Source organism: Mesocricetus auratus, unplaced genomic scaffold (assembly GCF_017639785.1).
Source record: "Mesocricetus auratus isolate SY011 unplaced genomic scaffold, BCM_Maur_2.0 Super-Scaffold_100707, whole genome shotgun sequence".
Classification (NCBI taxonomy): Eukaryota; Metazoa; Chordata; class Mammalia; order Rodentia; family Cricetidae; genus Mesocricetus; species Mesocricetus auratus.
In genome coordinates this window covers 8,411,386-8,438,184 of record NW_024429269.1, presented here as the reverse complement: position 1 = coordinate 8,438,184, position 26,799 = coordinate 8,411,386, and the positions used below count along the sequence as shown (strand labels likewise).

General features: G+C 43.6%; 1 protein-coding gene across 4 annotated transcripts in view; it reads right to left on the bottom strand.

Annotated features, from left to right (window-relative positions):
- The window catches only part of Atp8a2 (ATPase phospholipid transporting 8A2), a 547,410-nt gene that overhangs the window by 395,894 nt on the left and 124,717 nt on the right, over positions 1 to 26,799 (bottom strand). For all 4 annotated transcript variants that reach the window (XM_040740602.1, XM_040740601.1, XM_040740603.1 and 1 more), the window contains 4 exons: positions 4,344 to 4,443; positions 3,637 to 3,735; positions 2,842 to 2,887; positions 2,033 to 2,073 (listed from right to left, as the gene is read on the bottom strand). In XM_040740602.1, coding sequence (XP_040596536.1) covers positions 2,033 to 2,073; positions 2,842 to 2,887; positions 3,637 to 3,735; positions 4,344 to 4,443 — 286 coding nt within the window. The remainder of the gene's footprint in view (positions 1 to 2,032; positions 2,074 to 2,841; positions 2,888 to 3,636; positions 3,736 to 4,343; positions 4,444 to 26,799) is intronic.

The following is a 26,799-nucleotide window of genomic DNA, read 5'->3' as shown; positions in this document are numbered from 1 at the left end:
AGGAGCAATTAATAAAAACTAGAAAGAAAAATGAGCCCTTTTACAAAGAAGTGGACTCTTTCCCTTTAATTCAAAATGAGAGGACACGTGAGATGGTGTTCTCTCATCTCTAAGGGGCACTTGCTTTCCAGGAACCGAGTGCTAAGAGGTTTCAACTACAATGAGAGGCTGCAGACTCAGAGCTGAAGATGGTTTCTGTCTGGGTGTCCTTACACATGATCAACCATTCCAGGTGTGTGTGCTATTTGCTAAAAGAATTAGTACAGTGAGCAAAACTGTTCTGGGTCCCTGGATTCACTGCAGCCTTGAAAGGTCTCTCCTGTGTCTCAGTTGTAAACAGCTAAAGGACTCTCTTCAGTTGATCCCACTATTGAGATCTTCCTGTCGGAGATTACCAGGGTCAAGCAGAGCCCAGGGACTGCTGTTACAAATGTGACATGTTCACAGGAGTGGAGCTATGTGCAGCTCTCCAGGATACCCCTGTGTTTCCTGCCCTTTCTTGAACATCTTTTCATGACCCTCTATCAAACTTGCCAGGTGTGTTGTGCTGACACGAGCTGCCCACATCGCCAGCAGTAGCCTCACTGTGAACTTAAAACGGGAACTCTAAACCATCTATATCAGGAATTCTAGGAGTAGGGCACATGTGTGCTTGACCAGGGCTGAGTACCAAGGATGGTCCGCTTGGTGGAGGACAGCTGCACAAGAAGACTCCAGCCTGAACTTGATGCTTAGCAGTTTCTGGCCTCTGCTAACAGACCCTCTTTAGACGGCTCACCACAATGCACTGAAGTTTGAAATAGCAATGGATCCAACCAGGCCTATAACAAGGTGGTGATGTCCCAAGCACCTTTGGGAGCAGGAAGGAACTCTGGGTGCCAATAAGGCCACCAGCTCTCAGACTCAGAAATCATTGGCCAACACTCTAGGTCCCACTACTACTTCCAGTGGTGTCAAGACACTTGGATGCAAGTCATTTTTCATCTGGCCACTGCTTGTGCCTCTCTGAGGATGGAGCATCCAGAAGGCCCCTGGAGAAATGGAGGAGCTATGAAGACTCTCCACTTTCCACTGCACGGGTACCAGTTCTCCCTGCAAATTCTGATCAAGAACCATCACACTGAACTTCCAAACTTCAGGAGGCCAAGGAGGCCACAAGGGTCCCAGCGTCCCACAAAACACTAAAAAAGAGTTTTCTGGAAAGTGTAGATGGTTTTCCTGAACCGGGTAGAATCAAATGAGAACCACAGTGAGAGCTATAGGCACACTGGAAGCATCGTTTCCCACACAAAGGGCCACGGGGGGCACTTGCTGTAACTTAGATATTTAAGCAAGAAACAATACTTGAAGCTGCCCTTCAAAAAGTTTTCTTTTTCAAAACAAAACAAAAACAACAAAAACCCATCAGTTTTGAATGCCAGAATGATTGTCATCTCTAAAATTAATACTGTGTCCACCAACAAGGCCCGGCTAAGACAGCCATATAGAAAGCTAGCTTTTCTGATACAAAACACCAAGATAGCACAGTTGATTTCAGCCAACAACCAGCAGCATCTTTCCTCCGTGAACTCAGCTCTCACACTGCCAGTGGCAGGGAGGGAAACCCCTCTAGCTAGCTATGAGGATAAAAGCAGCCGCTGGCTCCACACCCTGCCTGGGAACCCTGCTCACACTCGGACGTCTTTCTGCCAAACACATCTGAAGTGAGGCTCTCAGAAGGTAAAAGACAACAGCTCTGAATTTTTGAATATAGATGAAGAGAAGACAGGAGATGGAACTGTTTCTCACATGGGGTTTAGAAACTAAGTGCTGTGAGGTTCCAGAACTATCCTTGGAGAATAAGGGCATTCATAGTTTGAACACTAGGTTCTTACAGAAGAGGTCAGAAAGGGGAAGCCCATGTCAGTTCTCATGGGAAAGCAGACCACACGAGAAAACTCAAAGAAAGTGGGCGCGGCCTCGGTCTTCCAGCACATTTTACATTGTCATCAGATCAGTATTTTCTGGCATTATCTTTAAAGCTGACCCTCACCTCTTTCCACATGATGGTATGCCACATGCCATTTCTTAGCACTGCAAAAGTAGAAATGAACTTGTTAGTGCTGTTGAGACTCCAAATAAAGCATCAGCCTTCTACAGACTCAACGGCTTCCCGTGAAACATGTACTTATTCATCCTAACAAATCATATCCTTGGCAGAACAATAGTTGGTCAACCATGCTGATATGGGCCTCCACATGTGTACCTCTACAACATATGTTAATGTGCCCATGTAAGCAAGCCAAATTTTTCTCCTTTTTTATTTAAGTTGGAAACTTAAACACTTGTTTCACATGTCAGTCCCAGCTCCCTCTCCCTCCCCTGCTCCCCTGCCCCTCCCCACCAGGTCGCCCACCCAACCTCCACTCTGATCCCCAGGGAGGGTGAGGTCCTCCATGGTGGATCTCCAGAGTCTGTCAGCAAATCAAATTTATATTTATCCCAGGAGTAAAAAAGGCTCAGTGTTACATAATTCCAACAGCAGCAGCAGCAACAACAACAACAAAAAACCTAAAGTGGTATAAAACCAAAATAACAAGGAAAGTAATGAACCATGGCTGTGGACCCATGAAACTTTTAGGGACTAATAAACTAATTTCTGAAAATCCTGTTCCAGAGTATACAAATCTCATTGATATAAAGACTAACATTTGATTTTAGCCCTCTTCTATCTCTTTAAAGATTTTACAGATAATGTTCCCAATTTAATCTCAGTATCAATAGCCATGGTCAAACATCATTGAAGCACGGGACTGGTTCCTAAATTAACAATGGAAAGAGTGACTGAGCTCAGCAGCTTACCTATTGTTTTCTTCTTGTTAACTGCGCTGTCTGCCTTATGTCGTTTCTGTTACAGGAAAAAAAAGCAACAGTTCTTACATTCAAATGTTCCAAATGAATAATTGAAATGGAAAGCAGTAAAATCAGAGGGTAATGGGGACCAGGAACCCTATGATGCTAATACTGTAGATTTAAGCGGGTGGTTTGCCATCTGTCAGGGACAGCCAGAAACAATGACTTGGTATTATAAGCCCAACAACAAAAAGCAGGTTTCACTCTCAAGTTAATTTACTATGTATTCCATGAAATGTATATATGGGAGGAACTCTGTGTGTGTGTGTGTGTGTGTGTGTGTGTGTGTGTGTGTGTGTGTGTGTGTGTGTGTGTGCGCGCGCGTACACAAACCAGAGAGATAATGGCAATGTGGTAGTAGCCAGTGAGGGGTGAGGGAAGCCTGAGGATGAAGATTCTTGGAGAATTACTTCAGGCATAACAGGCACCATGTTGCTTGCAGAGAGCACTAATTAAAGGCTTCATGTGATAACCTGAATTCAGGAGCTCTAAGGTAGGATACAAGGACTAATACAGATGAACACCAGCCAAGTTCTAAGAAAATGACCCAGAACATAGAAGTGCCTCAGAACCATTGCACAGGCACTTAGGACTCTTGAAACATATCTTCCTCCCCAGCAAACACCACCATTCCCCTAGCAGCTGGTTGAGCTGTAGCCATTTCCTGTTATAAGCACATCACCCAGTCACATACACCTCAAATGTCATAATACTATGTTTTAGTATGCAGAGTCAAAAACTTACAAAATCTTCTACAATCTCTTTGATGCCTGCAATTGTTAAAATGATGATCAATGGCACCAGGGTGGTGTATCGTCCTGTTGGCGATACGTCTGGAATTTGCTGTAAGAGAACACAAGGGAGAATATGGCACATAGATGTCTCCACAAAGAATGAAAACATGGCACTCAACCCTCGCTCTTACTAGTCTGGTCTATTTCCGTTATACAATAAAAGGTCCACTAATTCAAAAACTACCTATGGAGTTTACATTTGAAGTTTTTCTAACACAGCCATGTGTTTGGAAAATGGGTTAGAAGTATGGCCTTCCAGGACAGCCTCCAAAGCCACAGAGAAACCCTGTCTTAAAAAAAAAAGTATGACCTTCATGGCCAAAATACATACATGGTATATATGTTTAAAGTATCACAATGGAATACAGTATCCAGTAGAATGAATATGTATTAACAAAAAAAGGAAAAATGAACATGACAAAGTATGCCCCATGAGAACCAGTTCCTCCTCCTCTTTTAGTAACTACTTTTTTCCAGGAATTCCCTCCCAAGTCTGTTCTAGACAAAGATCATGTCTGTTCACTCTAGTGATAATTTGATAAGGAAACCATCTGCAAATATTCCAACACTTTCCCAATAAAGATATTTGCTGGTAAAATCTCATTTTGCACATAGCTGAGTTTGCAAATTTTAAGCACTTAAAAAAAAAACCCTTACCTGTAATAAGGCAATGAAGAGGAAGAAGGCATTAGCAGCTCTCCTAATCTGCTCATACAAGAATCGAGGTAGAAATGTCAACACGCTGTACTTGGCCGTACTGAAAGAACAAAGGGAAGTACTACTATTAGCTAAAGAGGTAGCCCTTAAATGACAACAAAGTGGCCCCAACAGCATGTCCTGTGTAAGAGGCACAGCCGACCAGAGAAGCTTCTGGTATGATTCCAGTTAAAACTTTGTTATGCACATTCAACCTTCCCAGGTGGTGATCAGGCGTTTACCCCCATCTGGGAGCCACATGCTAAGAATAACAAGGGCAACACCCGTGTATAGCAGTTCAGTGAGCCCCTGTACACATGATACACTGTGTATCTCGCACCCACACCTGAAGAGTTTCCACTCCGCGCCCCCACAAGCACCCTTCACTTGGCAGCCTTTGCTCAGACTCTGGCTTCAACTGGCAGCCATCTCCCTTTACCCTGCAGCTTTTTAATGAGTGATCCATCTCATATCTCACCCCAGTTACATCTTATATTATAATTGGTCAAATATCATGTTGCCTCTACTTTGATTCATACACCAGTCCTCTGCATTCATAGGTTAAAAAAAATACTTGAAAGGAAGGAAACTGTATCTGTAATGAACACATACAGGCTTTTTTGTTATGATCCCCTAATCAGCATACTATCATTATGATTCCCATAGCATTTATATTGCACCAAGATATAATCTAATCATCCTCCAGATACAATCCAAATCTATGGGGGGAGGTGTCTTGGTTCTATGTACAAGCAATTCCATTTGTAGAAATGACTAACATCCACGGATTTTTATACCTCAGGGGGTCTTGGATAAATCCTACATGGATACTGAGGAATGGCACTATCTATTTCTCTGTCCCCATAACAGATTACTGGAACAAGGAGAATGTGCACTTCACCTATGTTTGTTCCCCACCTATAGGACATAGCAGTCAATGAACAAAGAAATAAATTGAATCAAAGACACAAACTAAGAGCCTGGGTGACCCCAAGCCTACTTCCCAAAGCAAGACCTTAAGCCCATTATTTCCTTTATTTGGTTATATTTATGTATTGTTTATTTTGGTTGGTTTTGGTTTTTGAAACAGGGTCTCATGTTGCCCAGGATAGCCTCAAATTCACTATGTAGCTAAGGGTGACCTTGAGTTCCTGATCCTCCTGCCTCCACCTCTCAAGAGCTGAGTGTTGGGGTTGTAGGTTCTAAGCCTGTCCTTAGATATAGTCTAGCAGGGTCGCCTAGCTGGTTTCAAATGCACACAGCAGAAGAATCAAAGCAGAGGGCCAAAGCCCAAGAGATAGCATATACCACAGGATGATGCGGACTGCAGCAGCACCTGACAGCAACCGAGGCCAGAGCAACAGAGAAAACCCAGGCTGGCAATGCAGAGTTACAGCACATGCTTACCTCCCGGGTTCCCAGAGGGAAGACACGGAGAAAAGAACTGGTGGTTGAAAGCAACTATCAGTTAAAAAAAAAAACACAAAAGCTCACATCTATAAAACTTCAGAAAGCATCTTGTAAGATGGACCAATTCTACATTAGAACCTAAATCTCCACCTGTGTGCTAAGAGCTCATGCACACACAGAAGGATTCTGAGTCTGTTTAAGGAGCCCACACCATGAAGGTGGAGAGCTGGGAAGGACAGGAGGCCTAGTTATACTGATAAAAACAAAGGAAATATGCACCAAATGGAAGTAAAATACATAAGCCAAACATTTTGTCCTGAGGTAGAATGAGGAGGGCCAGCTACCCAATCCTCTGGGAGAAGACCACTGTAATGGTGTTAAATATGATAGTTTATAAAGTCATGTATATTAACACTCAACACACACTTGCCTCTCAGGTGCACAGGGGAGATATTCTAGGTCCCTCTGCAGACAGCCAATTCAGCTACCACGTGAGGCCAGTGCTGTTGGTCCAGGGACCATGCCTGGAGCAGTGGGACTTTAGAGGAGCTCATGAGGAAGCAAGGTAGCTCATACTTCCCACCTGAATTTTGTCCAGCTGTGGAATCCATGCTGTAAGACTTTACAGAGTGGCAGGTGTTTTAGCAGCCACATAGCAGGAGAAAGACCAGCTATTATGCTGAACATGCAAATGAAGAAGGCACCATGCCCACGCACCACTGTTCACAGGAAGAAAGGGGGAGGGGGCTGGATGCTTGTGAGAGTGACTATTCGGCAAGCAGTAGGACCTGAGAACTGGGGCGAAATGACCCCAAGGAAAGAGTTTACTGCTGGTCACCAAGTCTCTCCTTACATAATGTGTGCCATGAGGCCCATTGTGGGGCTGAGGTCCAAGCGTGGTCCTGAGCTCAGGTACCTGGTTGTGAAGGTGCACACACTGGGGCCTGGTGATTTCCCTCCAGTACAAAAGCTTTCAATATTTTTCAGGAGAGAACAAGATTATTTTCAAATTGAAGTGCTTAATTCTAACTGAAATACTGTTAGTGTCCCATATACACACAGGATTATGCATAAAGGCAAAGTATGCAGTCTGAATTCTCATACCAATGAATATTCTCATAGACAAAAGTTGCTCTCAGCCTTAAAGAGAGAAGCCTTCCTGATAGTGAACAGTGTCAGACTTGTGGCTGACCAAGATGCTGAGAATAAGTGGCAGCCATGAGCTCACCCCAAAAGAAGACATTTCACCACCCCCTCTAAGGCTCAGGGAACCCTGCAGAAGAGGAGGCCGGAAGTGAGTGAGAGCTGGGAGATAAGAGTCGAAGAGCTGTGGAAGGCTGTCCTCTGGACCAGTGGTCCTCAACCTGTGGGTTGCAACCCTTTGGGGGTTGCATATCAGACATTTGCATTACGATACACAACAGTAGCAAAATTACAGTTATGAGGTAGCAACAAAATAATATTATGGTTGGGAGCACCACAACATGAGGAACTGTATTAAAGGGTCACAGCATCAGGAAGGCTGAGAAGCACTGCTCTAGACTCACACAACCACGGCAATCATTAGCTCACAACAACCATGCTCTCTCACACTGGGTCACATGGCAAACATCAGTCACTGAAGCGGGAGGGGCTCACAGGGCCCTAATATTTCCTACTGAAGTGCTGGTTGTTGACAGATTCTGGAAGAGAATCACTGCCTTGAGTTGTGTCCTAATTGCCCTGGCTAACCTCAGCAGTTCATAAACAAAACAAGTAGACATGAACATGGAGTCATTTGTGGAGAGGGGTGTAGGAGAGCACTGCTGGAAATGACCACGAAATGAGCTGAAAGCCAGCACGTGGGTTATTGTGTGCATGCAATGGGACCAGGGACATCAGTTCTGAAACTGAGCTCCATATTCAGTTAATCAGCTTTTTTTTAACGCCCTCTCTTGTCCCCCTTAGCAATCCAGAGTGACATATATTTTGATTGGATAACTAAGTTTGCTTAAAAGAATTTGCCTAAGTACCCTATATAAACAGAAAATTTCCTCCAAACAGCAGAATGTACCATTTATAGAGCAGAGTGAAGGGAGGAGGAATTTAGTTACACACAAGTCATAGTGAGACACTACAAAGGTGCTAGACTGTTGCAAATGTTTATAATTATAGTATAACAAATGTTTCCTAAAGACACAAAACTATAAAAAAGAACATATTTGCAGACGGGAAAAATCAATTAGACATTGGACTTCTGGCTAGCAACACAGACAGCTATAGAAAGACACTCGAGATTTTTATACCCAGTCAAACTGCAATGTATTCTTCACATCCACTTTTTTTTTTAGGAAGCTCCTTACTGTACCTGGGGCATCAACAAAACTGGATAGCAATTATTGTCTTACTAAATCGTTGCACACTACATATGCATTGAAGAATCCCAGCGAACACCATCAATGTATAAGTATTACATGCAATTACTTTTTTAAAAGAAAGGAAACATATATTGCAACCAAAATGTGGGCCTATAATTCAGGAAGGTTCTGGGGTGAACACTTTACAACACAGCTACAGAGTGGGGAGCTCCCTAGTGTAGACATAGAAACTATTTGACAGGATTATTTCCAAAATATAGAGAATAATCAGTGGGAAGCTTAGCACTAGGGGCTCCCCTAGCATGCCAAGGATCAGGTTCAATGCCTAGCACTGGAAAAAACAAAACGAAATACAAATATAGAGAGGTTGAATAGTATAAATGTAGAGATTAATATGCAAAAGCTATTTAAGCTGAAAGGTGAGGAGGGAAAACAAGTTGTACTAAAAAAGAAGCAGCCATGATTGATCCACCACTTCACCATTTAGCCCCAAGGTTGGTAAGTTAAAGAAGTTCAGGAAGACAATCTCTAAACTTAATGTTAAATTAGAGTGAAGGACTGTGTAGTTCAGAGGCAGAATACTTCCCTACCACATGTAAGACTTTGGATCCCATCCCCAGAACAATGATGATAATATACATACACTCAAATACATACATTCACATACGTGCATGAAAACTGCTTCTCCCTCCCATCCCCGCCCCCACAGCCACTGCCACCCCACCCCCTGATTTGAAATGTGGTAGAATGCAACAGGAGACAGAATGCAACAGAACTCTTGACAGAGTCCAAAGTCGTTGTTTCCAGTAGAGTATTCCAGAATGGAGAGAAGGGGTTGGACATTATTTGTGGAGTTTCATGACTATTTGAACGTTTAGCCACCTGTATATATTGTTTGCATAATAATTTATATCATGTGAAAAATTTAGGCATATTCAGATAGAACTGGAAGGAACAGTTATTCTTTGGAGGTAATTTTAGAATGACCACACATTAGGAGATGTTTATTAGATGATGTTGGCCTAGAGATCTAACTTGTTCTTCTATTACCCCCACCACAGAATGGTCTGGCAACCCCTCTTGTCTGATACTGCACCCAACAACCACTCCCTCTGTCCGGCAGCCAGGGAGGAGCCCCAGGATCATGGTGGGAGGAGGAGAATTCTGTCCTGTCCCACAAAAGCCTGACAAGCATTAGGGTTCTGATACACGTATGGATAAACTCTCTTATGATCCTGCTTGGAGATGAGCACTAGGCTCTCTTCCCTGCTACTCCCTCCCACCCCCGCCCCCACCGCCACCGCCACCCCACCCCCGATGCAGAGTACAGCCCTTCTCTAAGTGGAAGTCACTTTATTCTGAAGAGTGCTAGTCCTTGCTAAGTTTTCTGGCTCCTTTCATCCTCTGCCAAGTTCATAGAACATTTTTCTTTTTTCTTTTCTTCAAACCGCATCCTCCTTTTCTAGGCCAACAGCCCAAGGGGTGACTTACTCCAAAGCCTTTCCCCATTCAGGTCATTGTAAAGTGTGTTTATCAACTCACCCACTTCAACATAGTATAAATAAGACAGCGAGAGAGAGCCAGGCAGACGGACGGTCTGCCCAAGAAGTTTCTTTCTTTTTTTTTTTTTTTTATGGCGATCTCTAAGATGATCACATCAAGCATCCTGTTTAGACTCTCTCTGTACCTTGCAGGCTAAGTGAACCATGCAGGCAGACCGGCAGCACAGTGCCCTCTGCTGGCCAGCATCACAGCAGCACTGTGTTCAACACAACACTGCAGTGTGTCTCAGCAATTCCACAAATCCTACACGACTTGCCGCTAACGGCACTACTTCAGTGTTTCTCAACCTTTACATTACAACTCCTTTACATTACAACTCACAACAGTAGCAATATTACAGCCACGAAGTAGCAACAAAAATTTTGGTGGGTGATGTGGAACAAGCCTCTTGTACACTGTAAATTTTGTGGGTCCTGGATGCAATAGTACATACAAAAGTGGATGTGATAGCGAAAAGCTCACAACACAATGCAAATGCTCACAAGAGGTTTCCTCACAATACTATAAAGATCCTTGCAAGTCATTCTTTTCAATGTTACCTAATATCTTATAACTCACTGTGATTCTATCATGAACATTGCTTTCTTATACATCACAATAAATACCTGCACTCATATGCTCACGCATGTGGGTAAGCATAATTTTGTAAAACAGACTACCTGAAGCAGCATTAGCAACACTAAGCAGAATGTGGCTCCTTAAAATTAGCAATTCACATTTCCTACATTCTAACTAATATGTTTCTGTTCCCAGAGGATCACAGGCATCTGACTATAATACGCAGCAGAGAACTTCTCAAACATATTTTTAAACTTCACACTTTATGTGAGAGGAACTCAAGTGCTGTTTCATGCCTCTGTCTTGTGATGCTGAGGACTCAGGACCTGAACATGGCGGGCAAAGGGTCTTCTCCCCAAGCAACAACCTCAGCCATGCCATTTCTAACAGTAGTGAATGGGAGCATTCTTACAGGATGCCATTCAAGCAATAGGTGACAATAGTTTTATTTTCAGTGCTGGGTCTCACATCAGTAAGGTATCACTGTTACATAATTGTTTCTTGATCATTATTAAAGTCAAACATGTCTTCATAAGGCGGTGGATGGGGGGGGGCATGTGGTTTTACTCCAGTATCATTTCCTCATATATTTTACCCATTTCATTTCAGGTGTGTGTGTGTGTGTGTGTGTGTGTGTGTGTGTGTGTGTGTGTGTGTGCATCTGTCTGTCTCATTGCATGCGTGCACCTGTGTATGAAGGCCAGAGTAAGACTTCAGATACCAGCTATGAAGAGCCAGACAGACCCCAGACTTTCCCCAAGGTCCTGATGAATAGCAGACAAAGTGGACTTCATTCTATGTCATCATCCAGCACTTGGCCATGCTGTCTGGGGCTGAAGCCAGTGCTTCAAGAGTCAAGGATGTGGTTTCTGTGCAGCCAACTCCTCCCTTGGGCTGCGATCATCAGTCCTAGGGTAGCGGTGTCTGAGATATCCCATCTTTTCTTCACCAGTGTTGTCTGATTTTAACTGTTTGCTGACCTTGGCTATTTTCCCCTGCCCCCGAAACAGTATATACAATGCTATACTTAATAAACTTGCTTGGCATGAGTCCTCAGCTTATCCAAGGCTGCAGCTTTGTCTTCTTTATTCCTCAGGCCCTGGTCCTCCCACTTGCTGTTTGGGACCCTTATTCCAGCAGGTGCAGGGCTGTCAGCTCTATCACCTGCCACCTTATTCCCCTGAGACACAACCAAACGATCTCTCTCCTCCCTCCCTCACTCTTTCCCTCTCCCATACCCTGCTCTCACTCTGTGCCTAGAGCTAGGCTAAAAACCAGGACCCTCACAATCTTCTGATCTCATCTCCACAACACGGGGGTATAGTCTGTCTGTCTGCCTGCCTGTCTGTCTGTCTGTCTCTCTCCCTTTCACCCCCCCATGTGTGTGTGTGTGTCTGTCTGTCTGTCTGTCTGTGCCCATCTTTTTTATATGTGTCTTGGAGATTCAAATGTAGGTGTCCCACAAGCAAGCACTCTTGCCCACTGAGCCTTTTCTCAGTTTTTGTTTGTTTTTCTAATTTGTTGTTGTTTTTCTATTTTGAGATAGTCATGCTGTGTAGCCCAAGGTTAGACCTGAACTTCAGGTCCTCCTGACTATACTTTCTAAATGGTAGGATTATAGAAGGGTACCTATATGCCAGAATTCAGCTGTTATTTTATTTTTTTAGCTGTTTTCTTGTTTTGTTCTTATTTTAATCCTTTAAGTATTAACCAGTAAGAATTCTTGCCAGGTGGTGGTGGATTCTAGCTTTTAATATTTAGATACGTGTGTTTCATTTGAAATACTGTAGAAGTCAGGAAACTAATAAGGGGCTACAGGGACAGGGTTTCTAAGGAGGGAAGAAATAATACAGTAGAAAGGGGTGAATGGTAATAATGGAATGGGAAGTGTTAAATTGGGTGGAAAAAATGGAAGAACTAAAAAAGCCATAAGAAAAACTACCAAAGAAGCTTCCTAAAATATAAAGTATATGCACATATACAAAAAAGTTTAGATAATGTTACCCTATTATAGGAGACAAAACATCATCTAGATACTACAGGATACAAATAAAACCTCCAGTATCAGGAAATAGTTTCTTCTTTTTGAGCTGGTCAATGGGGTTCCATAGACCCACACCCAGGCAAGCTATTGTCAATGTTCTTGGTTATTCTCCAGAACTTGTTAGTAAGACCCTGTTACTGAGCACGCCACACACTTGAGTCAAAGAACATGGAAGAAGAAAACTGGTATTGAGATTCATCCCTGCTGGCTAGTTTTCCAGTGCTAAGAAAAGCAATCGTCAGTCTCATCTAGCTGTAAACCCTGTAACCATAACAACAGCCAACCTGACAAGGTATGCCCACTGATGGAATAAAGGCACAACTGTCAGGAAGTAACCAACCACTTTATGATTGGATTTACCTACTTTAGGGGGATGCTGGAGCCTTTACCATTTACTGCAGGAATAGCATGCACAAGACTTTTGAAAGATAAAGCCAGGGCGGGGGGAATCCCAGTATAGAAGGGGAATATGATCATGAAACCCCTAGCTAATGTGTTACTGACAATTGATAGCTATCGATAAAGGGAAAGTTGGTTCTCTATTAGTGCGTGATCCCTGGTAGGTTTACCATGTTCCAGTGGACAGCCACACACCTGAGTATACATGGGAATCACTAATTGGACTAGATGAGTTTTTTTTAATGACACAAATTCAGGAGGGTAGGAATGGGGGTGGATCTAGGAGGAGATAAGGAGGTATACAGATGATCAAAATACAATGTGTGAAATCCTCAAAGAAGTAATAAAATATGCATTAAAATCTTTATTCCTTATGTGTGTCATGTTCTTCAGTAGTCTGTTTGTGGTTATTTAATGTCAGTTTTTAATCACAAATCAAAATTTAGGGTTGGATATCATGACGCGACAAGTGTTTCCGTCCTAAGCACCTTGGAGATTACCTTAAACCACATAAAGCAAATTCTCAAAAGATCTGGCTTCTAAAACTGCTAAGTCATCATTTTGGCAATATGCACCTGGAGTTTTCTTATAACTTCCTACCTGATGATTAATGATTCTAATTACTACTAAAGCAAAACTCATTAATCTAAGACAAATTCATTGTATTTGCCCAATAGTTTGCTCAATTTCTCAACAGCCTTATTTTCTAATAAAAGACAGATAATATGCCTCAAATGTGAAAATCTTTGTTTACTATAAGTTAATGATGATAGTAGTCCAGGATTTTTCTGAAAAATCGAACAATGAAGATACATAATTTAGAGAAATGCACAAATGATCTGGTTAGAACAAAAATGTTTTTCATCAGAAATTGAATTATCTCCCTACACATGGAACTTCTGTAACTCCACTAACACAGAGAGTTATTTTTACCCCCTGACTCTGCAGAGTCACTGGAGACTTGGTACTGGCACGAACAACAATGTCTCTGCCACACCACCATAGCCTAGCTTGGTACTCTATTGTTCCTCCTGCATATCCCTGGCTGTATTCACCACAGGAGGATGGAAAGTGGAGGATTCCACACTTCTCTCTGGAAATGGGGATGTCCCCAAGCTTCCTCGGCTCATCTGCTTTGGGCCCTGATCAAATCCTACAACCATGTCTAGTTTTGGGTGTTCTGCACCAGTCACATTTGGAACACAATTGCTTAGGAGACCCTGTTATAACACCTTCCCAAGACAACATGTGTCCTGGATACGGCCTCCTTGCTTTATTTACAGAATAATCCCCAGTCCATCACCAGAGGGAGTCAGTGTTAGGTGCCAAGTTGAACAGGGACCTCTGTATGAACCACATAGACAGAAAAGGACACAGAACAAAAAAATAATTGTCATTTCCCCCCAAGTGAGTCTCACTGAACTAGAAAATAATCAAAACACTTAGGAATAGGAACAGAAACAGGGCTAGATGGAGAGATGGCTCAGCAGAGTGTTTGCTGCTCTTTCAGAGAACCAAGTTCAGTTCCTAGCATCCACATCAGTCAGCTGACAACCATCTGTAACTCCAGGGGATCCTCAACTTCTTCTGGCCTCCATGGGCAATGCATGTATATACATATGTGTCTCACACACACGTGTGTATACACACGCAGCCTCGCATGCATGCACATACACAGGCACACACATGCACATACATACTCAATCACAAGTGCACACACCACCCTGATCACATTTTCTGAATGTCACAAACATACATCATAATTATTTGACTGCAGGTGCTATGTCAACTTGAAAGGCTAACATTTTCCTCCGTACATCACTCCACAGGAAGATGAGAAAGGGATTCTTAAATCACTTTTGTTGAAATCTAGTCCCCTTTGGGTATCAGAAACATGATCAGAAAGTATCTGGGATTCAAACCATTTTTAAATGATGTCATATTGCAAAAAGGCTGGAAGCCTGAAGATTTCTGGAGACAGATACTTGGTTGTTTTTCATGTATTTCATGATTTCCAAGGCTACTCTGGCCAGTTTAAAGTTCCTACTGCCACTACCTCCCACTTCATTTCCAACTATTTTCCAACAGAACACATGTCATATTCAAAGCCACTCTAGGACACAAGTAATTTGAGAACATATTGTATCCTGGATTCTTGCCCCAGAACCTGTATCAGCTGGTTTTGAACCACAGCATCATACTACCTGCTCAACTCAAAGATTCTTATCCCCCGGCATCCTGAAGCCCAAGCTTATTATCAAGCATGAAACTTCTCAACCTGCTTTCTCTTAGGGCATTCCTTGTATGTACTGATTTGGGCGAGGACCCCATATGCGAGTTTCTCAGCATTCATGACTCGATATCTTTCTGCTGGTAGAGCACAGTTGCTACAAACCAGACAACTGGCTTTGCTGTGAGACACTGGGTGAGTTATTTAACCATTCCAGGCCTTGGTTTCAACATCTGATAATGGAAGTCATCAAGTAAGTTAACAGAAATAACAGTCTTTACCACTGGGATACAGTAGGTTCTAAGCAAACGTTAGCTCTAACTAACTGCTGATGAGAGAGAGAGAGAAAGAGAGAGAGAGAGAGAGAGAGAGAGAGAGAGAGAGAGAGAGAGAGAGAGAGAGAGAGAGAGAGAGAGAGAGAGAGAGATATTGGGGCATAACCCAGGGCCTTGCACACATCAGGAAAGTAGTCTACACTGGGCTTCATGCCCCACTCCAAATTTTTACCTCAAAACATTTTCAGATGAGATAATTACTCTTTATGCTGCACCCAGATCTGTGTGTCTCAGCATCCTCTGAGGTCAGCTAAGGTAGTGAACTAACCAAGGTATGGCTACACACTCAATCTCACAACCAGAAGAGAAAGCCTGACAGTTTTTTTTACCACCCACGCAATAAAGGGCATATGCTGGAGATTAAATTTGTCTTCTCACTGGAGACTCCATGACACCCAGAGGTGGACACTCATTGTGGAGCAGGAAATCACTGAAGCGGTACACAATTTTCTGATTTCTGTCTAGGATGTGACATTTGAAATCATGAAAATCAACCATCTAAAAAGGCCAGGCAAGAGCACAAACAGTACTCTTAGGTGTGTGGCCTGAATACGAACGCCCCTTTCCTGAAGACAGCACAGTGCAAGCTCTGCTTACCTCTCCACACTGGTGACCCGGAACTTTGACCTCGTGGTTTATTTCTCGTTGTGCTGGGGGTGGAACTCAGGGCCTTACTCACACTAAGCAAGCACTGTGCCACTGAGCAAAAACATCAATTCCCCTTCTGACTTTGGGATAGAACACAGAGCAACCTGTGTTCAGAGTTGAGTGTCCACATGAGTGGATGGAATAGTCAACAACTGTGAAAACCAAGTATACACACACTCACCATCACCACACACAACTCATCATTCACACACACACACCACACCCCACATACATACCACATACTCACCTACACCCATCACACACACACACACACACACACACACATAGATACCACACACACACACCCCACACATATACACAAACACACACACATGCATGCATGCACGCACGCGCACACACACAGCCACTTTCACTCCCTGGGCAGCATGGTTAAGGACTAGCAGACTGTCTGTGACTGGTTCGATACTGGCAGCAGGAAGGAAGTGGCAGGAAGACCAAAGCCATGTCCCCAGCTATGCTTCCCACTTGGGAGATTTTACCTACTACATACAAAGTCAATGCAGTAAGTCCAGGCTGATCCTTTCACTGAACTTGCTATTTTACACCAACAAGGTATTGAAACTATTTGACTTGAAGCAGAAATGCTGGGTGGGTTTCTGAGCATCAGCCCCCACAAACTAACTCCCATGACACCTAGGTTCTAGGTGCTGCAAACCTCAGATACTTTCTCTCCAGGTTCCACACTGGCCATCCCAACCCTTCCTCTCCTACATCTCTCCACAGCCTTCACCCTAGTGCTCTACTCAGGCCCAGTGGGGTGAACTAAACCTTCAATTGGACTTGACTCACCTATGTCCTCGACACTGACTGTCCCACTTTGTTCAGCCTACAACTGTTTGCATCCTGACTTAGGAAGCGAACTCTCATCTTGCTGTCCACAGCTGCTCACTGTGCCTGAGCTCAGGGATGCCCCGCAGGATCTGAACCGGTTATTTCCCACCCCTGACATTTTCCACCTGTCCATCTTCCTTCTACGCTGATTTGCCCCACACTACGAACATCCTGGAAGACTCCTTGAAATGAGCACCAGGTTCCACACTGGCCATCCCAACCCTTCCTCTCCTACATCTCTCCACAGCCTTCACCCTAGTGCTCTACTCAGGCCCAGTGGGGTGAACTAAACCTTCAATTGGACTTGACTCACCTATGTCCTCGACACTGACTGTCCCACTTTGTTCAGCCTACGACTGTTTGCATCCTGACTTAGGAAGCGAACTCTCATCTTGCTGTCCACAGCTGCTCACTGTGCCTGAGCTCAGGGATGCCCCGCAGGATCTGAACCGGTTATTTCCCACCCCTGACATTTTCCACCTGTCCATCTTCCTTCTACGCTGATTTGCCCCACACTACGAACATCCTGGAAGACTCCTTGAAATGAGCAAAATATCACTAAAATACCAATCCCCCCTAACAACAGGGAAATATTAAGTAGGTCCCACTAACTAACACACGTTGACTCACATGAGTCTTCTTGAATCTCCTGGGTTCTCTGTTAGGCCTGCACAGCTCCCTTTCCAAAACATGGTGTGTCTGATTGCATCTGCTGTAGTTTCTGTCTGCTTGGAAGCATGGTAGGCTTGTTTAGCTACCAGCCCTGTACAGGTTACCTGAAGAATGCTTTGCGGGACTTCAGTATGGCTTAAGTCATTAAGAGACAGAGATTTTCAGCTCTGCCATAGTCTTATGTGGCTACTGTCATGTGCACACAGTCCACAGTGACTATTTGCTGTGTAAAATCCTTTGAACTGCTCTGTTTTTGTCTACTCAAATGCCCCACAGATGACACAAGTCAACAGGACCAGGAGTTATGTCTGTACCCCTCGATGCTCTCATTTCCTTAGCAAGCCTACAATAACTTTCACCAACCAATATAGAGTTGAGGAAAAAAATCCAAGGAAACAAGACTCAGGAGGGTAAAACAAAAGCTGTAACAACAGACTAAGTAACCCACCCCTCCAGGTTAGAGTAGGGTCTCTACAGACATCTTCCAGGTTAGAGTAGGGTCTCTACAGACATCTTATTTAATTCCAAAAATTTAAAAACAAATTTATGAGCAAAGTTATATAGTACAAACTTGAGGAAAAAAGAAAGCAAAGGTTATTAACATCAAAATCAAGGTCAAGTTATGTCCTTTCAATATCCCATTTATGAGAATCTGCACTGTACTAGGCACATCCCAGGACACAACATGACCACACCCTCTTTGATCAGGGTGTTTCTGGAGCAGGCTCTCGATTTCCTTTCAAACAATAGTTTTTCTGCATTCACTATTGAGGACAAAGAGAGAACAGGGTGAGAAGTCTACCTGTGTAGTAAAGAGTTGTTGATCTATTTCATTTGTTTTTATGGAGAAACTATGTGTAAGGCTGCACTGAGAGACTTCTACACACTTCAGACACCTGTAGCAAATTATGTTGGCAGTAAAAAAAAATTCAAGGTCAAGGCCAAGATAATGGATAAATACAAGATGATAATAAAAACTGTCTTGACATTACCAGAATCATAGTGAATTTTCTTTTACAGGAAATTAGCTTTTACACAAAATATAAATGTTGTTTTACATAAGTATCAAAAATCATGAGGAACTCAAGTAGTGCAAACCTATAACTGTATCACATGGGAAACTGAGACAGGATTGTGGACTCCAGGCCACCTTGGGCCACACAAGTGAGACTGTCTCAAACAAAACAAAAGTCATGCATAAACTGGCAAAAAAAAAGTCAGTGGTTGTCCCACTCCTGACTGCAACCGCTAAAGCAAAGGGGCAGAGAGGTGACCAAATCTACAGACTACACCAATGCACAAGAGAAATTTAAATCAAACTCCAATGAGTCCTCCACATCTTCTCAAGCAGGCAGGAATGGCGGTCACCACACGAGCTGACTCCCAAGTGAATCGTGACAGACCATACTGTCAGGTCCTAGCTTAGGGGCCATCCACACACACTGCTTCAGAACTGAGAGGGACCATGGAAACCTAAAATACACTCCTTATCTTACACAGGAGGACACAGACACCTTGGAAGATAAAGTGCCACCTCTACAGCAGGACACCTACCCAGGAGCAGCTGGAGCAGCCCTTGGTCCTCAGAATGCAGCTAGAAGGAGCCCCGCTGTAGCTGGCTAAGAACACGACTGGAAGGCAGCATCTTACAGTGGTGTGCCTGTCATGGCTAACTCTCAGATCCCTCCTCTATGCAGCAAAGCTCATTTTAGTAAAATGCGAAAACATAAAACTGACCGGAGAGAAACAAAGAAGAAATATCAGGGCTTTGGGGTACAGCCGAGTGGTAGAGCACTCCTGTATAAAGCAAGCACAGAACCCAGGGTGCAGTCCCCACACTGCTACAAAGCAACCCTTACATTTATTAAGCTGTGTCTGATTATACTGTGATCCAAGTAAAGTATATGATCAAAGTATGCCAAGTGAAATAATAAAAATTTATTACATTACAGAGAAGGAGAAAACCCCACAAAATTACATATTCAATATTCATAGTTCCACAGAGCAATTCAGAGTTGGAAACTTTGGCTGCAGGTTGGTGAGAAAACTTTTGTCAATAATTGTCAAGAGACTAACAAGTGGAAGCTAATGGGATCAGCACATTTGTGAGAGATCTAAGCTGGACAGCTACCAAACCACACCACTCACGTTTCACCCTTTTTCTTGATTTGGCTTTCAATCTTAAAACAATAAAATCTTACCAATAAATTTTAATTTTGAGACTCATTGAATTGAGTGGAATTTTGTGAACATTAAAATTTATAATGATCAAACAAAAATCTTATACCTGGCAATTTGCAACTTTCAGTGTTTTCAATGTTAGATCCAAGTGGTCATATGAAAATGAGGGAACTTGGAGCTGAGCGAGTAGCTCAGAGTAGAGTGTGTGCCTAGCAGGCATGACACAGCCCTGAGTCTGAGCCTCAGCTATGGGAGAAAATAATGACAATGACAGAACTGAAGGTTTTCAAATTCAGCTTTCCTTGGAGCTTGTAAATGCTACATAATCATTGTTGGTTTTTAAATTGCTGTGGAATTCAGATATATGTAGCATTATGGGTCTCATAAGGTCACCATACTTAGCTCTAAGTAAATTTTCAAACCACCCTACCCTTTGGACCTTGAACTGAAAGCAGACAACTGTTCTTTTTTGTGGTTTTAAACTTCACGACCAAACAAAAATAATGGGATGGAAATCTGTGGTATGATTTAGCATCTCTGTTGTGGGCTTCTGGGGACGGGGTTGTGGTGCCAGGGGTACCCCTATAGGACTCACAGGAAGAATTCAACATCATGTGGTGAGATCAAGAGATAATTATCTGAAACATGCATGTGTAGAAATTGTAAATACATTGTGCATCTCCTCATCTATGTAATGAGGTTAAGAGTTAGGAATGGCTCTGCGTTCCTTCTCATGGCTCCTTGAGGCCTGGGACTCTGGAGTGGTGGCATCTGTGTGGTTTGTTCCTCCAAGAAGAACTTAAGGAGTCACAGTATTTAAGCTATCAGGTAGGCAACCCAAGGAGGAGGAATAGATCATGAGACCCAGGCAGAACATGCTGGAAGACTGCTCTACATACTTTCATCCAGAAACTAGCTTAAAAAGACTGAGAAGACAAAGAGCAGAGAGGTCAACGAGGGCAACAAGCTGAGTTCCAAAAATGGACAACGCACCATGTATACTCCCTGTTCCCTCCACCATCCCCCCCTCCTCCCGCCCCCCCCCCAAAGCTGGAAAGTAACAGGAAGCTCAGAGTCACGGATGCCCAGCTGGGCCCTGTTCGCCAGCACTTTGTCCGGTTATCGACCACAGGTATACACTGCTATAGGCTAAGTACCAAAAATATATTTGTTGAATGAACAAATTTTAAACCTCAACTGCTATAAAGGACTTAAGGATGCCAAGTCTCACATTAAATCCCAAACGTGCCTGCATCTGAGGACAAACATCAATCTATTATGCCTGAAGAGCTGACACTAAAAGCATCTGATGAGGCATCTCTCTCTCTCAAAAGCAGCTTATTTATAAAAGCATGTCAAAACCACACATTTCCCTTCCCGGGGTCTAAGAACTGCCCATCACCATGGCGTCTACTTTGTTCACTATGCACTGCATGTGAAGGCAAGTCTTAGAGCACAGGATTAAGGCAACTCCTATTTTCTGGATAGGTCTGAAATTCATCGGTCTGCAAAGTCCTCTGGAAAAGGGTTCGCTCCTCCCACTGACCAAAAGCTGAGTGAGCCCCACACTGAGAAGGATCAGGAAGACAGTGACTTTGTCATTAAGGATCATACAGCAGAGTAGGAGAGTTAGATGCAAGAACAGACACAGCCTCCCAAAAGTACACAGAGAGCAGATGGGGCACTCCCTCCTGCAAAGGGCAGGAAGGTGGCCAAGGAAGAAAGCACTTCTTCAGAGAGATGTGAATTAGCCTTAGAAGCCACAGCACACCAGGAGGAAAAGCTATGAGAGAAGACGAGAGCAGAGAGCATCCTGCAATCAAAGGCGGCAGCCTGAGCACAGGGAGATGAAGAACCCTGGGAGGTGGAGCAGACAGTGAGGACAGAATGAGAGTGGCCTTGTAGATGTCACAGGAGGCAAAACAGCAGTCAGCAGTGGTCCCTCGACAGGAAGAACCACTGTGCATTCCTCGGCAAGGCAGCCTTTAGAATCTGCTGTTTTAGGTGGAATCCTCCGTCGACACAGGAGAGGGAGGAAAACGGTATTGAGGCGGGGACTCCATTCAAGAGGAAACATCAGAGACTGACTGCTTCAGAGAGGAAAAACCACCCACGCTGTCCAAGGCAGAGCTGGTTGTAAACATCAAACTCAGGATGCATCTTTTCCAGAACAGTGTCACCACTCTGTTCCAGAATGGTCTTGAGGGCAAGGCATGGACAGTGTCACCACTCTGTTCCAGAATGGTCTTGGGGGCAAGGCGCGGACAGTGTCACCACTCTGTTCCAGAATGGTCTTGGGGGCAAGGCGCGGACAGTGTCACCACTCTGTTCCAGAATGGTCTTGGGGGCAAGGCGTGGACAGTGTCACCACTCTGTTCCAGAATGGTCTTGAGGGCAAGATGTGGAGAGTGACGTCAGCCACCTGGAAGAAGGTGAAGGGTTCATGTGAACTTCCCTTTAAATACCTTTTCTAGGAACCATTCACAGATTTTAAGGATTTTAAAACTTCTTAAACTTAAAGATTTTTAAACACACACGGATATGTTAAACGCTGACCACACCCTCCCATGTCCCCTAGCTTCCCTTTGTCCACCTTCTCCCATGGGTCCTCTATGTTCCCCTGAACAGTTTTGTTCTAGTTTCATGCCATAAACACATACATGATTTCATGTATCTACATAAACTGAGGAATCTGAGAAAACCACACAACAATTGTCTTTCTGAGACTAGATACATTTGTTCGACAAGGTTATCTCCAATTTCATCCATTTCCCTGCAAGCAACACACCTGCATTCTTCCTTAGGGTTGAAAAAGTCCATTTTCTTTACCCATTTTTGGAACAGAGTGCCCTGCAATGATAGAAAGACATAAGAAGAAACACACAGAGAGTGGGAGCGATGGCTCAGCAGTTAAGGGTGTCTGCTCCTCTTGCAGAGGACAGGAATGGAGTTCCCAGCACCCACACTGGCATATCCTCTAACTCCAGATTCAGATCTGATGCCCTCTTCTGGCTTCTGAAGGCAATGCACCTGTGTCTGTGTGCCCGCAGGTGCATGCATGTGCACATGTGAATACACGCACACACACACACACACACACTGAGTAAAATAAATCTTTAAATAAGAAAAGACACAGTAAAAAGAACAGAAATGCCATTTTAAAAATGACCGTGTGATAGCTCACTAAGACTCAATGGTAGAGTTTCAAAGTACAGTAAGACTTTATTGTGACAAACCCAGAATAATCAAATACATAGAGACAGAAAGTTGATTGGCTGGCAGGGGCCAAAAGGAATGGGAGAAGATGTTCTTTGCCAGATGAAAAGGTTTGGGGCAACAGGTTACCCAGCAATATGAATACACTATCACTGAACTGTGCACTTACAAGGGTTGAGAGGGTAAAGTCCGTGTTACATGTGTTTTATAACTGTTAAAAAGAAACGGAGTGATAAGCCTACCCACGGCAGACAAATTGGGAGATTCAGTGTGTGTGGCACATTATGTTCTAGACTGTCCAAGTCTCAGCTTCCAGACAAACCTTGAAGGGGAGCATGCTCCCATCTGACAGACAAGGAAACAAGCTCGTGAAACTGGCAACCCTGGCAGCGTCAAGACTTCAACTGTGATTGATTTTTTTTCCATATTGGGCTCCATACTCAGCGCCACCTCACATGCTAGGCAAATGCCCTTCCCCCAGATTGTACCCCTTTCATTCTAGTCTCCTGTTTTTAACTATTCCAAACTAGACATTTCCCTACAAATGCTTCCAGCACAAGCCTTAGACAAATGCTAGAAATACTCTTCAAGATTTAGTCACTGCAGAAGAAAATGTTTCTAGTCTGTTCCCTGAACACACCCATCCCACGCAACTACTGCATTATCTTTATCTCTTCCAATACAATGCACGGCCTATTTTTTTTAAACTCAGGTGGTATGTACCCAGAAGGTGGGAGAGCTGTTCTCAAACATACATTCTAAATGCAAACAATGGCTAAATCAGAACCTGTAAGACACTCAGTGGGTACCACTTAAAGCATGTATGCACGGTACTCATCTAATGCCCAGAATACACCTAAAAAATATCCACCAAAAGATGGACGTGACCACAGACCACCTGCAATGGAATCACAGGAAGTGCCAAAGAGCAGCCAGAACCCCGCCCCCACCAAATGCACTAATGTTAAACACAAGGACCTTATCGAAGACTTGCAAACAGGTGCAACAGGAAATGAGAGGGTCACCGCAGCCAGGGAATGCAAATACATCCCGGTCTCGACCGTGAGACCAAGGGAAAAGTAAACACCCACACTGATAGCAGCTTGCAAAGACACTACCAAAGTGCACTTGGTTGTTGTAAGAGGTGCAGAAGCTCTTCTGTCTTACCAGGCAGAGAACATATCTTATGAACAACTACAGAGCTCATCACATCTGCAGAAATCAGCTACAGCACTAGTCATTCTCAGATCAATTTGATCCTGTGGGTGTGTGTGACCCATGTTATGCCATCCTAATTTCAAAATACTCAACATATTTTAAAATCAAAAGGGCATGAATTTCTTAAGACAAGGGTTTTGGTGGTTTGGATTCGTTTGTTTTTTATGTATGAGTGCTCTATCTGCATGTATGCTTAAATGCCAGAAGAGGACATCAGACCCCACCATGGATGGTTGTGAGTCACCATGTGGTTGCTGGGAACTGCACTCGGGATCTCTGGAAGAATAAGTGCTCTTAACCTCTGAGCCATCTCTCCAACTCCCAAGACTAGATATTCTTACTGTCATTTTTCTAATGGCTTTATCCCAAAATATCGAATCCATGAGGTCCCACAGCATAATAGTTCAAAACCATGATGAATCGTGACTTAGCTTCAAGTCACCTGTAAGATGGCAAGCAGCAATGGAGAAGTTGGTTGGATGATTTGGGACTAGAGAAGCAGTGTGATTTCAAACTCACCCCAGTCTTCTATCTCATAGAGGCAAGGCATCTCACTATGCACAATCCTTAAATATCACAGTCTGGTGACATAGACAGCCACTTTGTTCTTCAATAAACACCAGCACTGTGATGCAGCAGCTTCTTATCTAGCTAATCATGTAACACATGACAAAAAAAATCTAGAACCCTCATTGTACCAATGAAACAAGCAAAGACAATACCAGCAAAACAAACACATGTGTTCCTCTGAAAAGGAACTGGAAATGTGAATGTCAACAGGTGATGGGAAGCTTCCAGCTTTGTCAATATTTCTTCCAAGTTCATGCATATTAACATGGAGTTTTACAGCTTTCAGGCACAATTTTAAGTATAAAAACATTGAGAATATGTCACCTCTCAATGTTGTTGGTAGAGATGTAATGTAAATGCCAATAGCCACCAGGTACCTTGGTGAAATTAGAAGCCTCACTCCTGCCCAAGGACACAAGAGAAGACCCCACATAGGAGGAACTGGCTTCTTCTTCCTCTTTTTTTTCAAATTTTTTATTTAACTTTTTGTACATGTTACTCTCAGTGCTCCCTCCTTAACAGTGAAAATACCAGCTCTGTAATGGTCCCATGACCATTGTTCCAAATCCTGAGGGCACTGTTTAGGTCGTGACTGTTCGTGAATGCTAACTCAAACACGGTACTGGAATGTTTTGTCATGGTGACTACAGAGGTTTATGATTGCATTCTCACCAGCTCTGTCCTTGTATGATTAGGGTCAATCCAGGGTCTGGAAGTCACAGGAAGCGTCAGTGTCAAGGAAAGCCTTTATAGACATGTCACCCAGGGTCTCAAAGGTTTTCCAGGTAAACTGTTCCCCTTTCTTAGTCACTATTCTATTGCTGAGAAGTGACACCATGGCCAAGGCAACTCTTACAATAGAAAAGCATTTAATTGGGGCTGGCTTACAGTTTCAGAGGGTTGGTCCATTATCATCATGGCAGGAGGCAGACAGGCATGGTGCTGGAGTAGTACCTGAGAGCTTTACATCCTGTTCCACTGGTAACAGGCAGAGGGAGAACAACACTGGCCCAGCATGGGCTTTGGAAACCACAAAGCCTGCCTCTAGTAATACACCTCCTCCCACAAGGCCACACCTCCTAATCCTTTAGAAACAGTTCTACAAATTAGAGACTAAGCATACAAATGAATGAGCCTATGGAGACCATTCGCATTCAGACCACCCCACCCTTGGAGACTGATGCTCATGTGAGGGCCACATAAGTTACACGTGTTGCAGGTAGTGGGATGTGCATGCCCATGCCCACACTTCATACAACTGAGTGGAAAATGGTTAAAAATAAACCAAAAGCAGAGCCCTTTGTTATATTATTATGTTATGTGGAATTCTCTGACTTTGCAATATCTGCAATTATTTGAATTAGAGCTTCTGATGAGGCAATGAAACACCACGACCAAAAATCAAGTTGAGGAGTAAAGGGTTTATTTGGCTTACACTTCCAGATCATAGTCCACCATTGGAGGGAGGAAGTCAGAATCGAAACTCAAACAGGGCTGGAACCTGGAGGCAGGAATTGATGCAGAAGCCATAGATGAGTGCTGCTTACTGGTTTGCTACCTACCCCTGGCTTGCTCAGCCTGCTTTCCTATAGAGCCCAGAACTAGCAACCCAGGGATAGAACCACCCACCATGGGCTGGGCACTCCCCTATTGATCACTAATTGAAACAATGCCTTACAACTGGATATCAAGGTGGAATTCCACCAACTGAGGCTCCTTCCTTTCTGATGACTCTAGCTTATGTCAGTACAGCAATTCTTGGCTTACAAATTTATTTTGGTAAGTCAAATCAAGTCCTCTGTACAGAACACAACTGTGGTTTTCCTTCCTCCTTTCCATACAACTTGTTACTTAAAATTACTTCTCCTGTGAACTGTGGAGAAAATCATGGTCAACCCTTTGCTGAGAAGGTCGGGGGAGAGTGATTATTGTATAATTAAATACATCCTAGGCATGACATGATTTACACACACACAGATACACACACACACACACACACACACACACTTTGGCCTTTACATGAGCCTCAAAGAGGAGAGAGGGAGGGATCCAGGAGGAAAAAAAAAGAGTAGGAAAGTCAGACGTCCTACTGTCTAGTGTGTAATGAGCAAGCCTTCCTGAAATGGGTGTAGGACGAAGCTGTGAGATGTCTGACAGGCTAAAC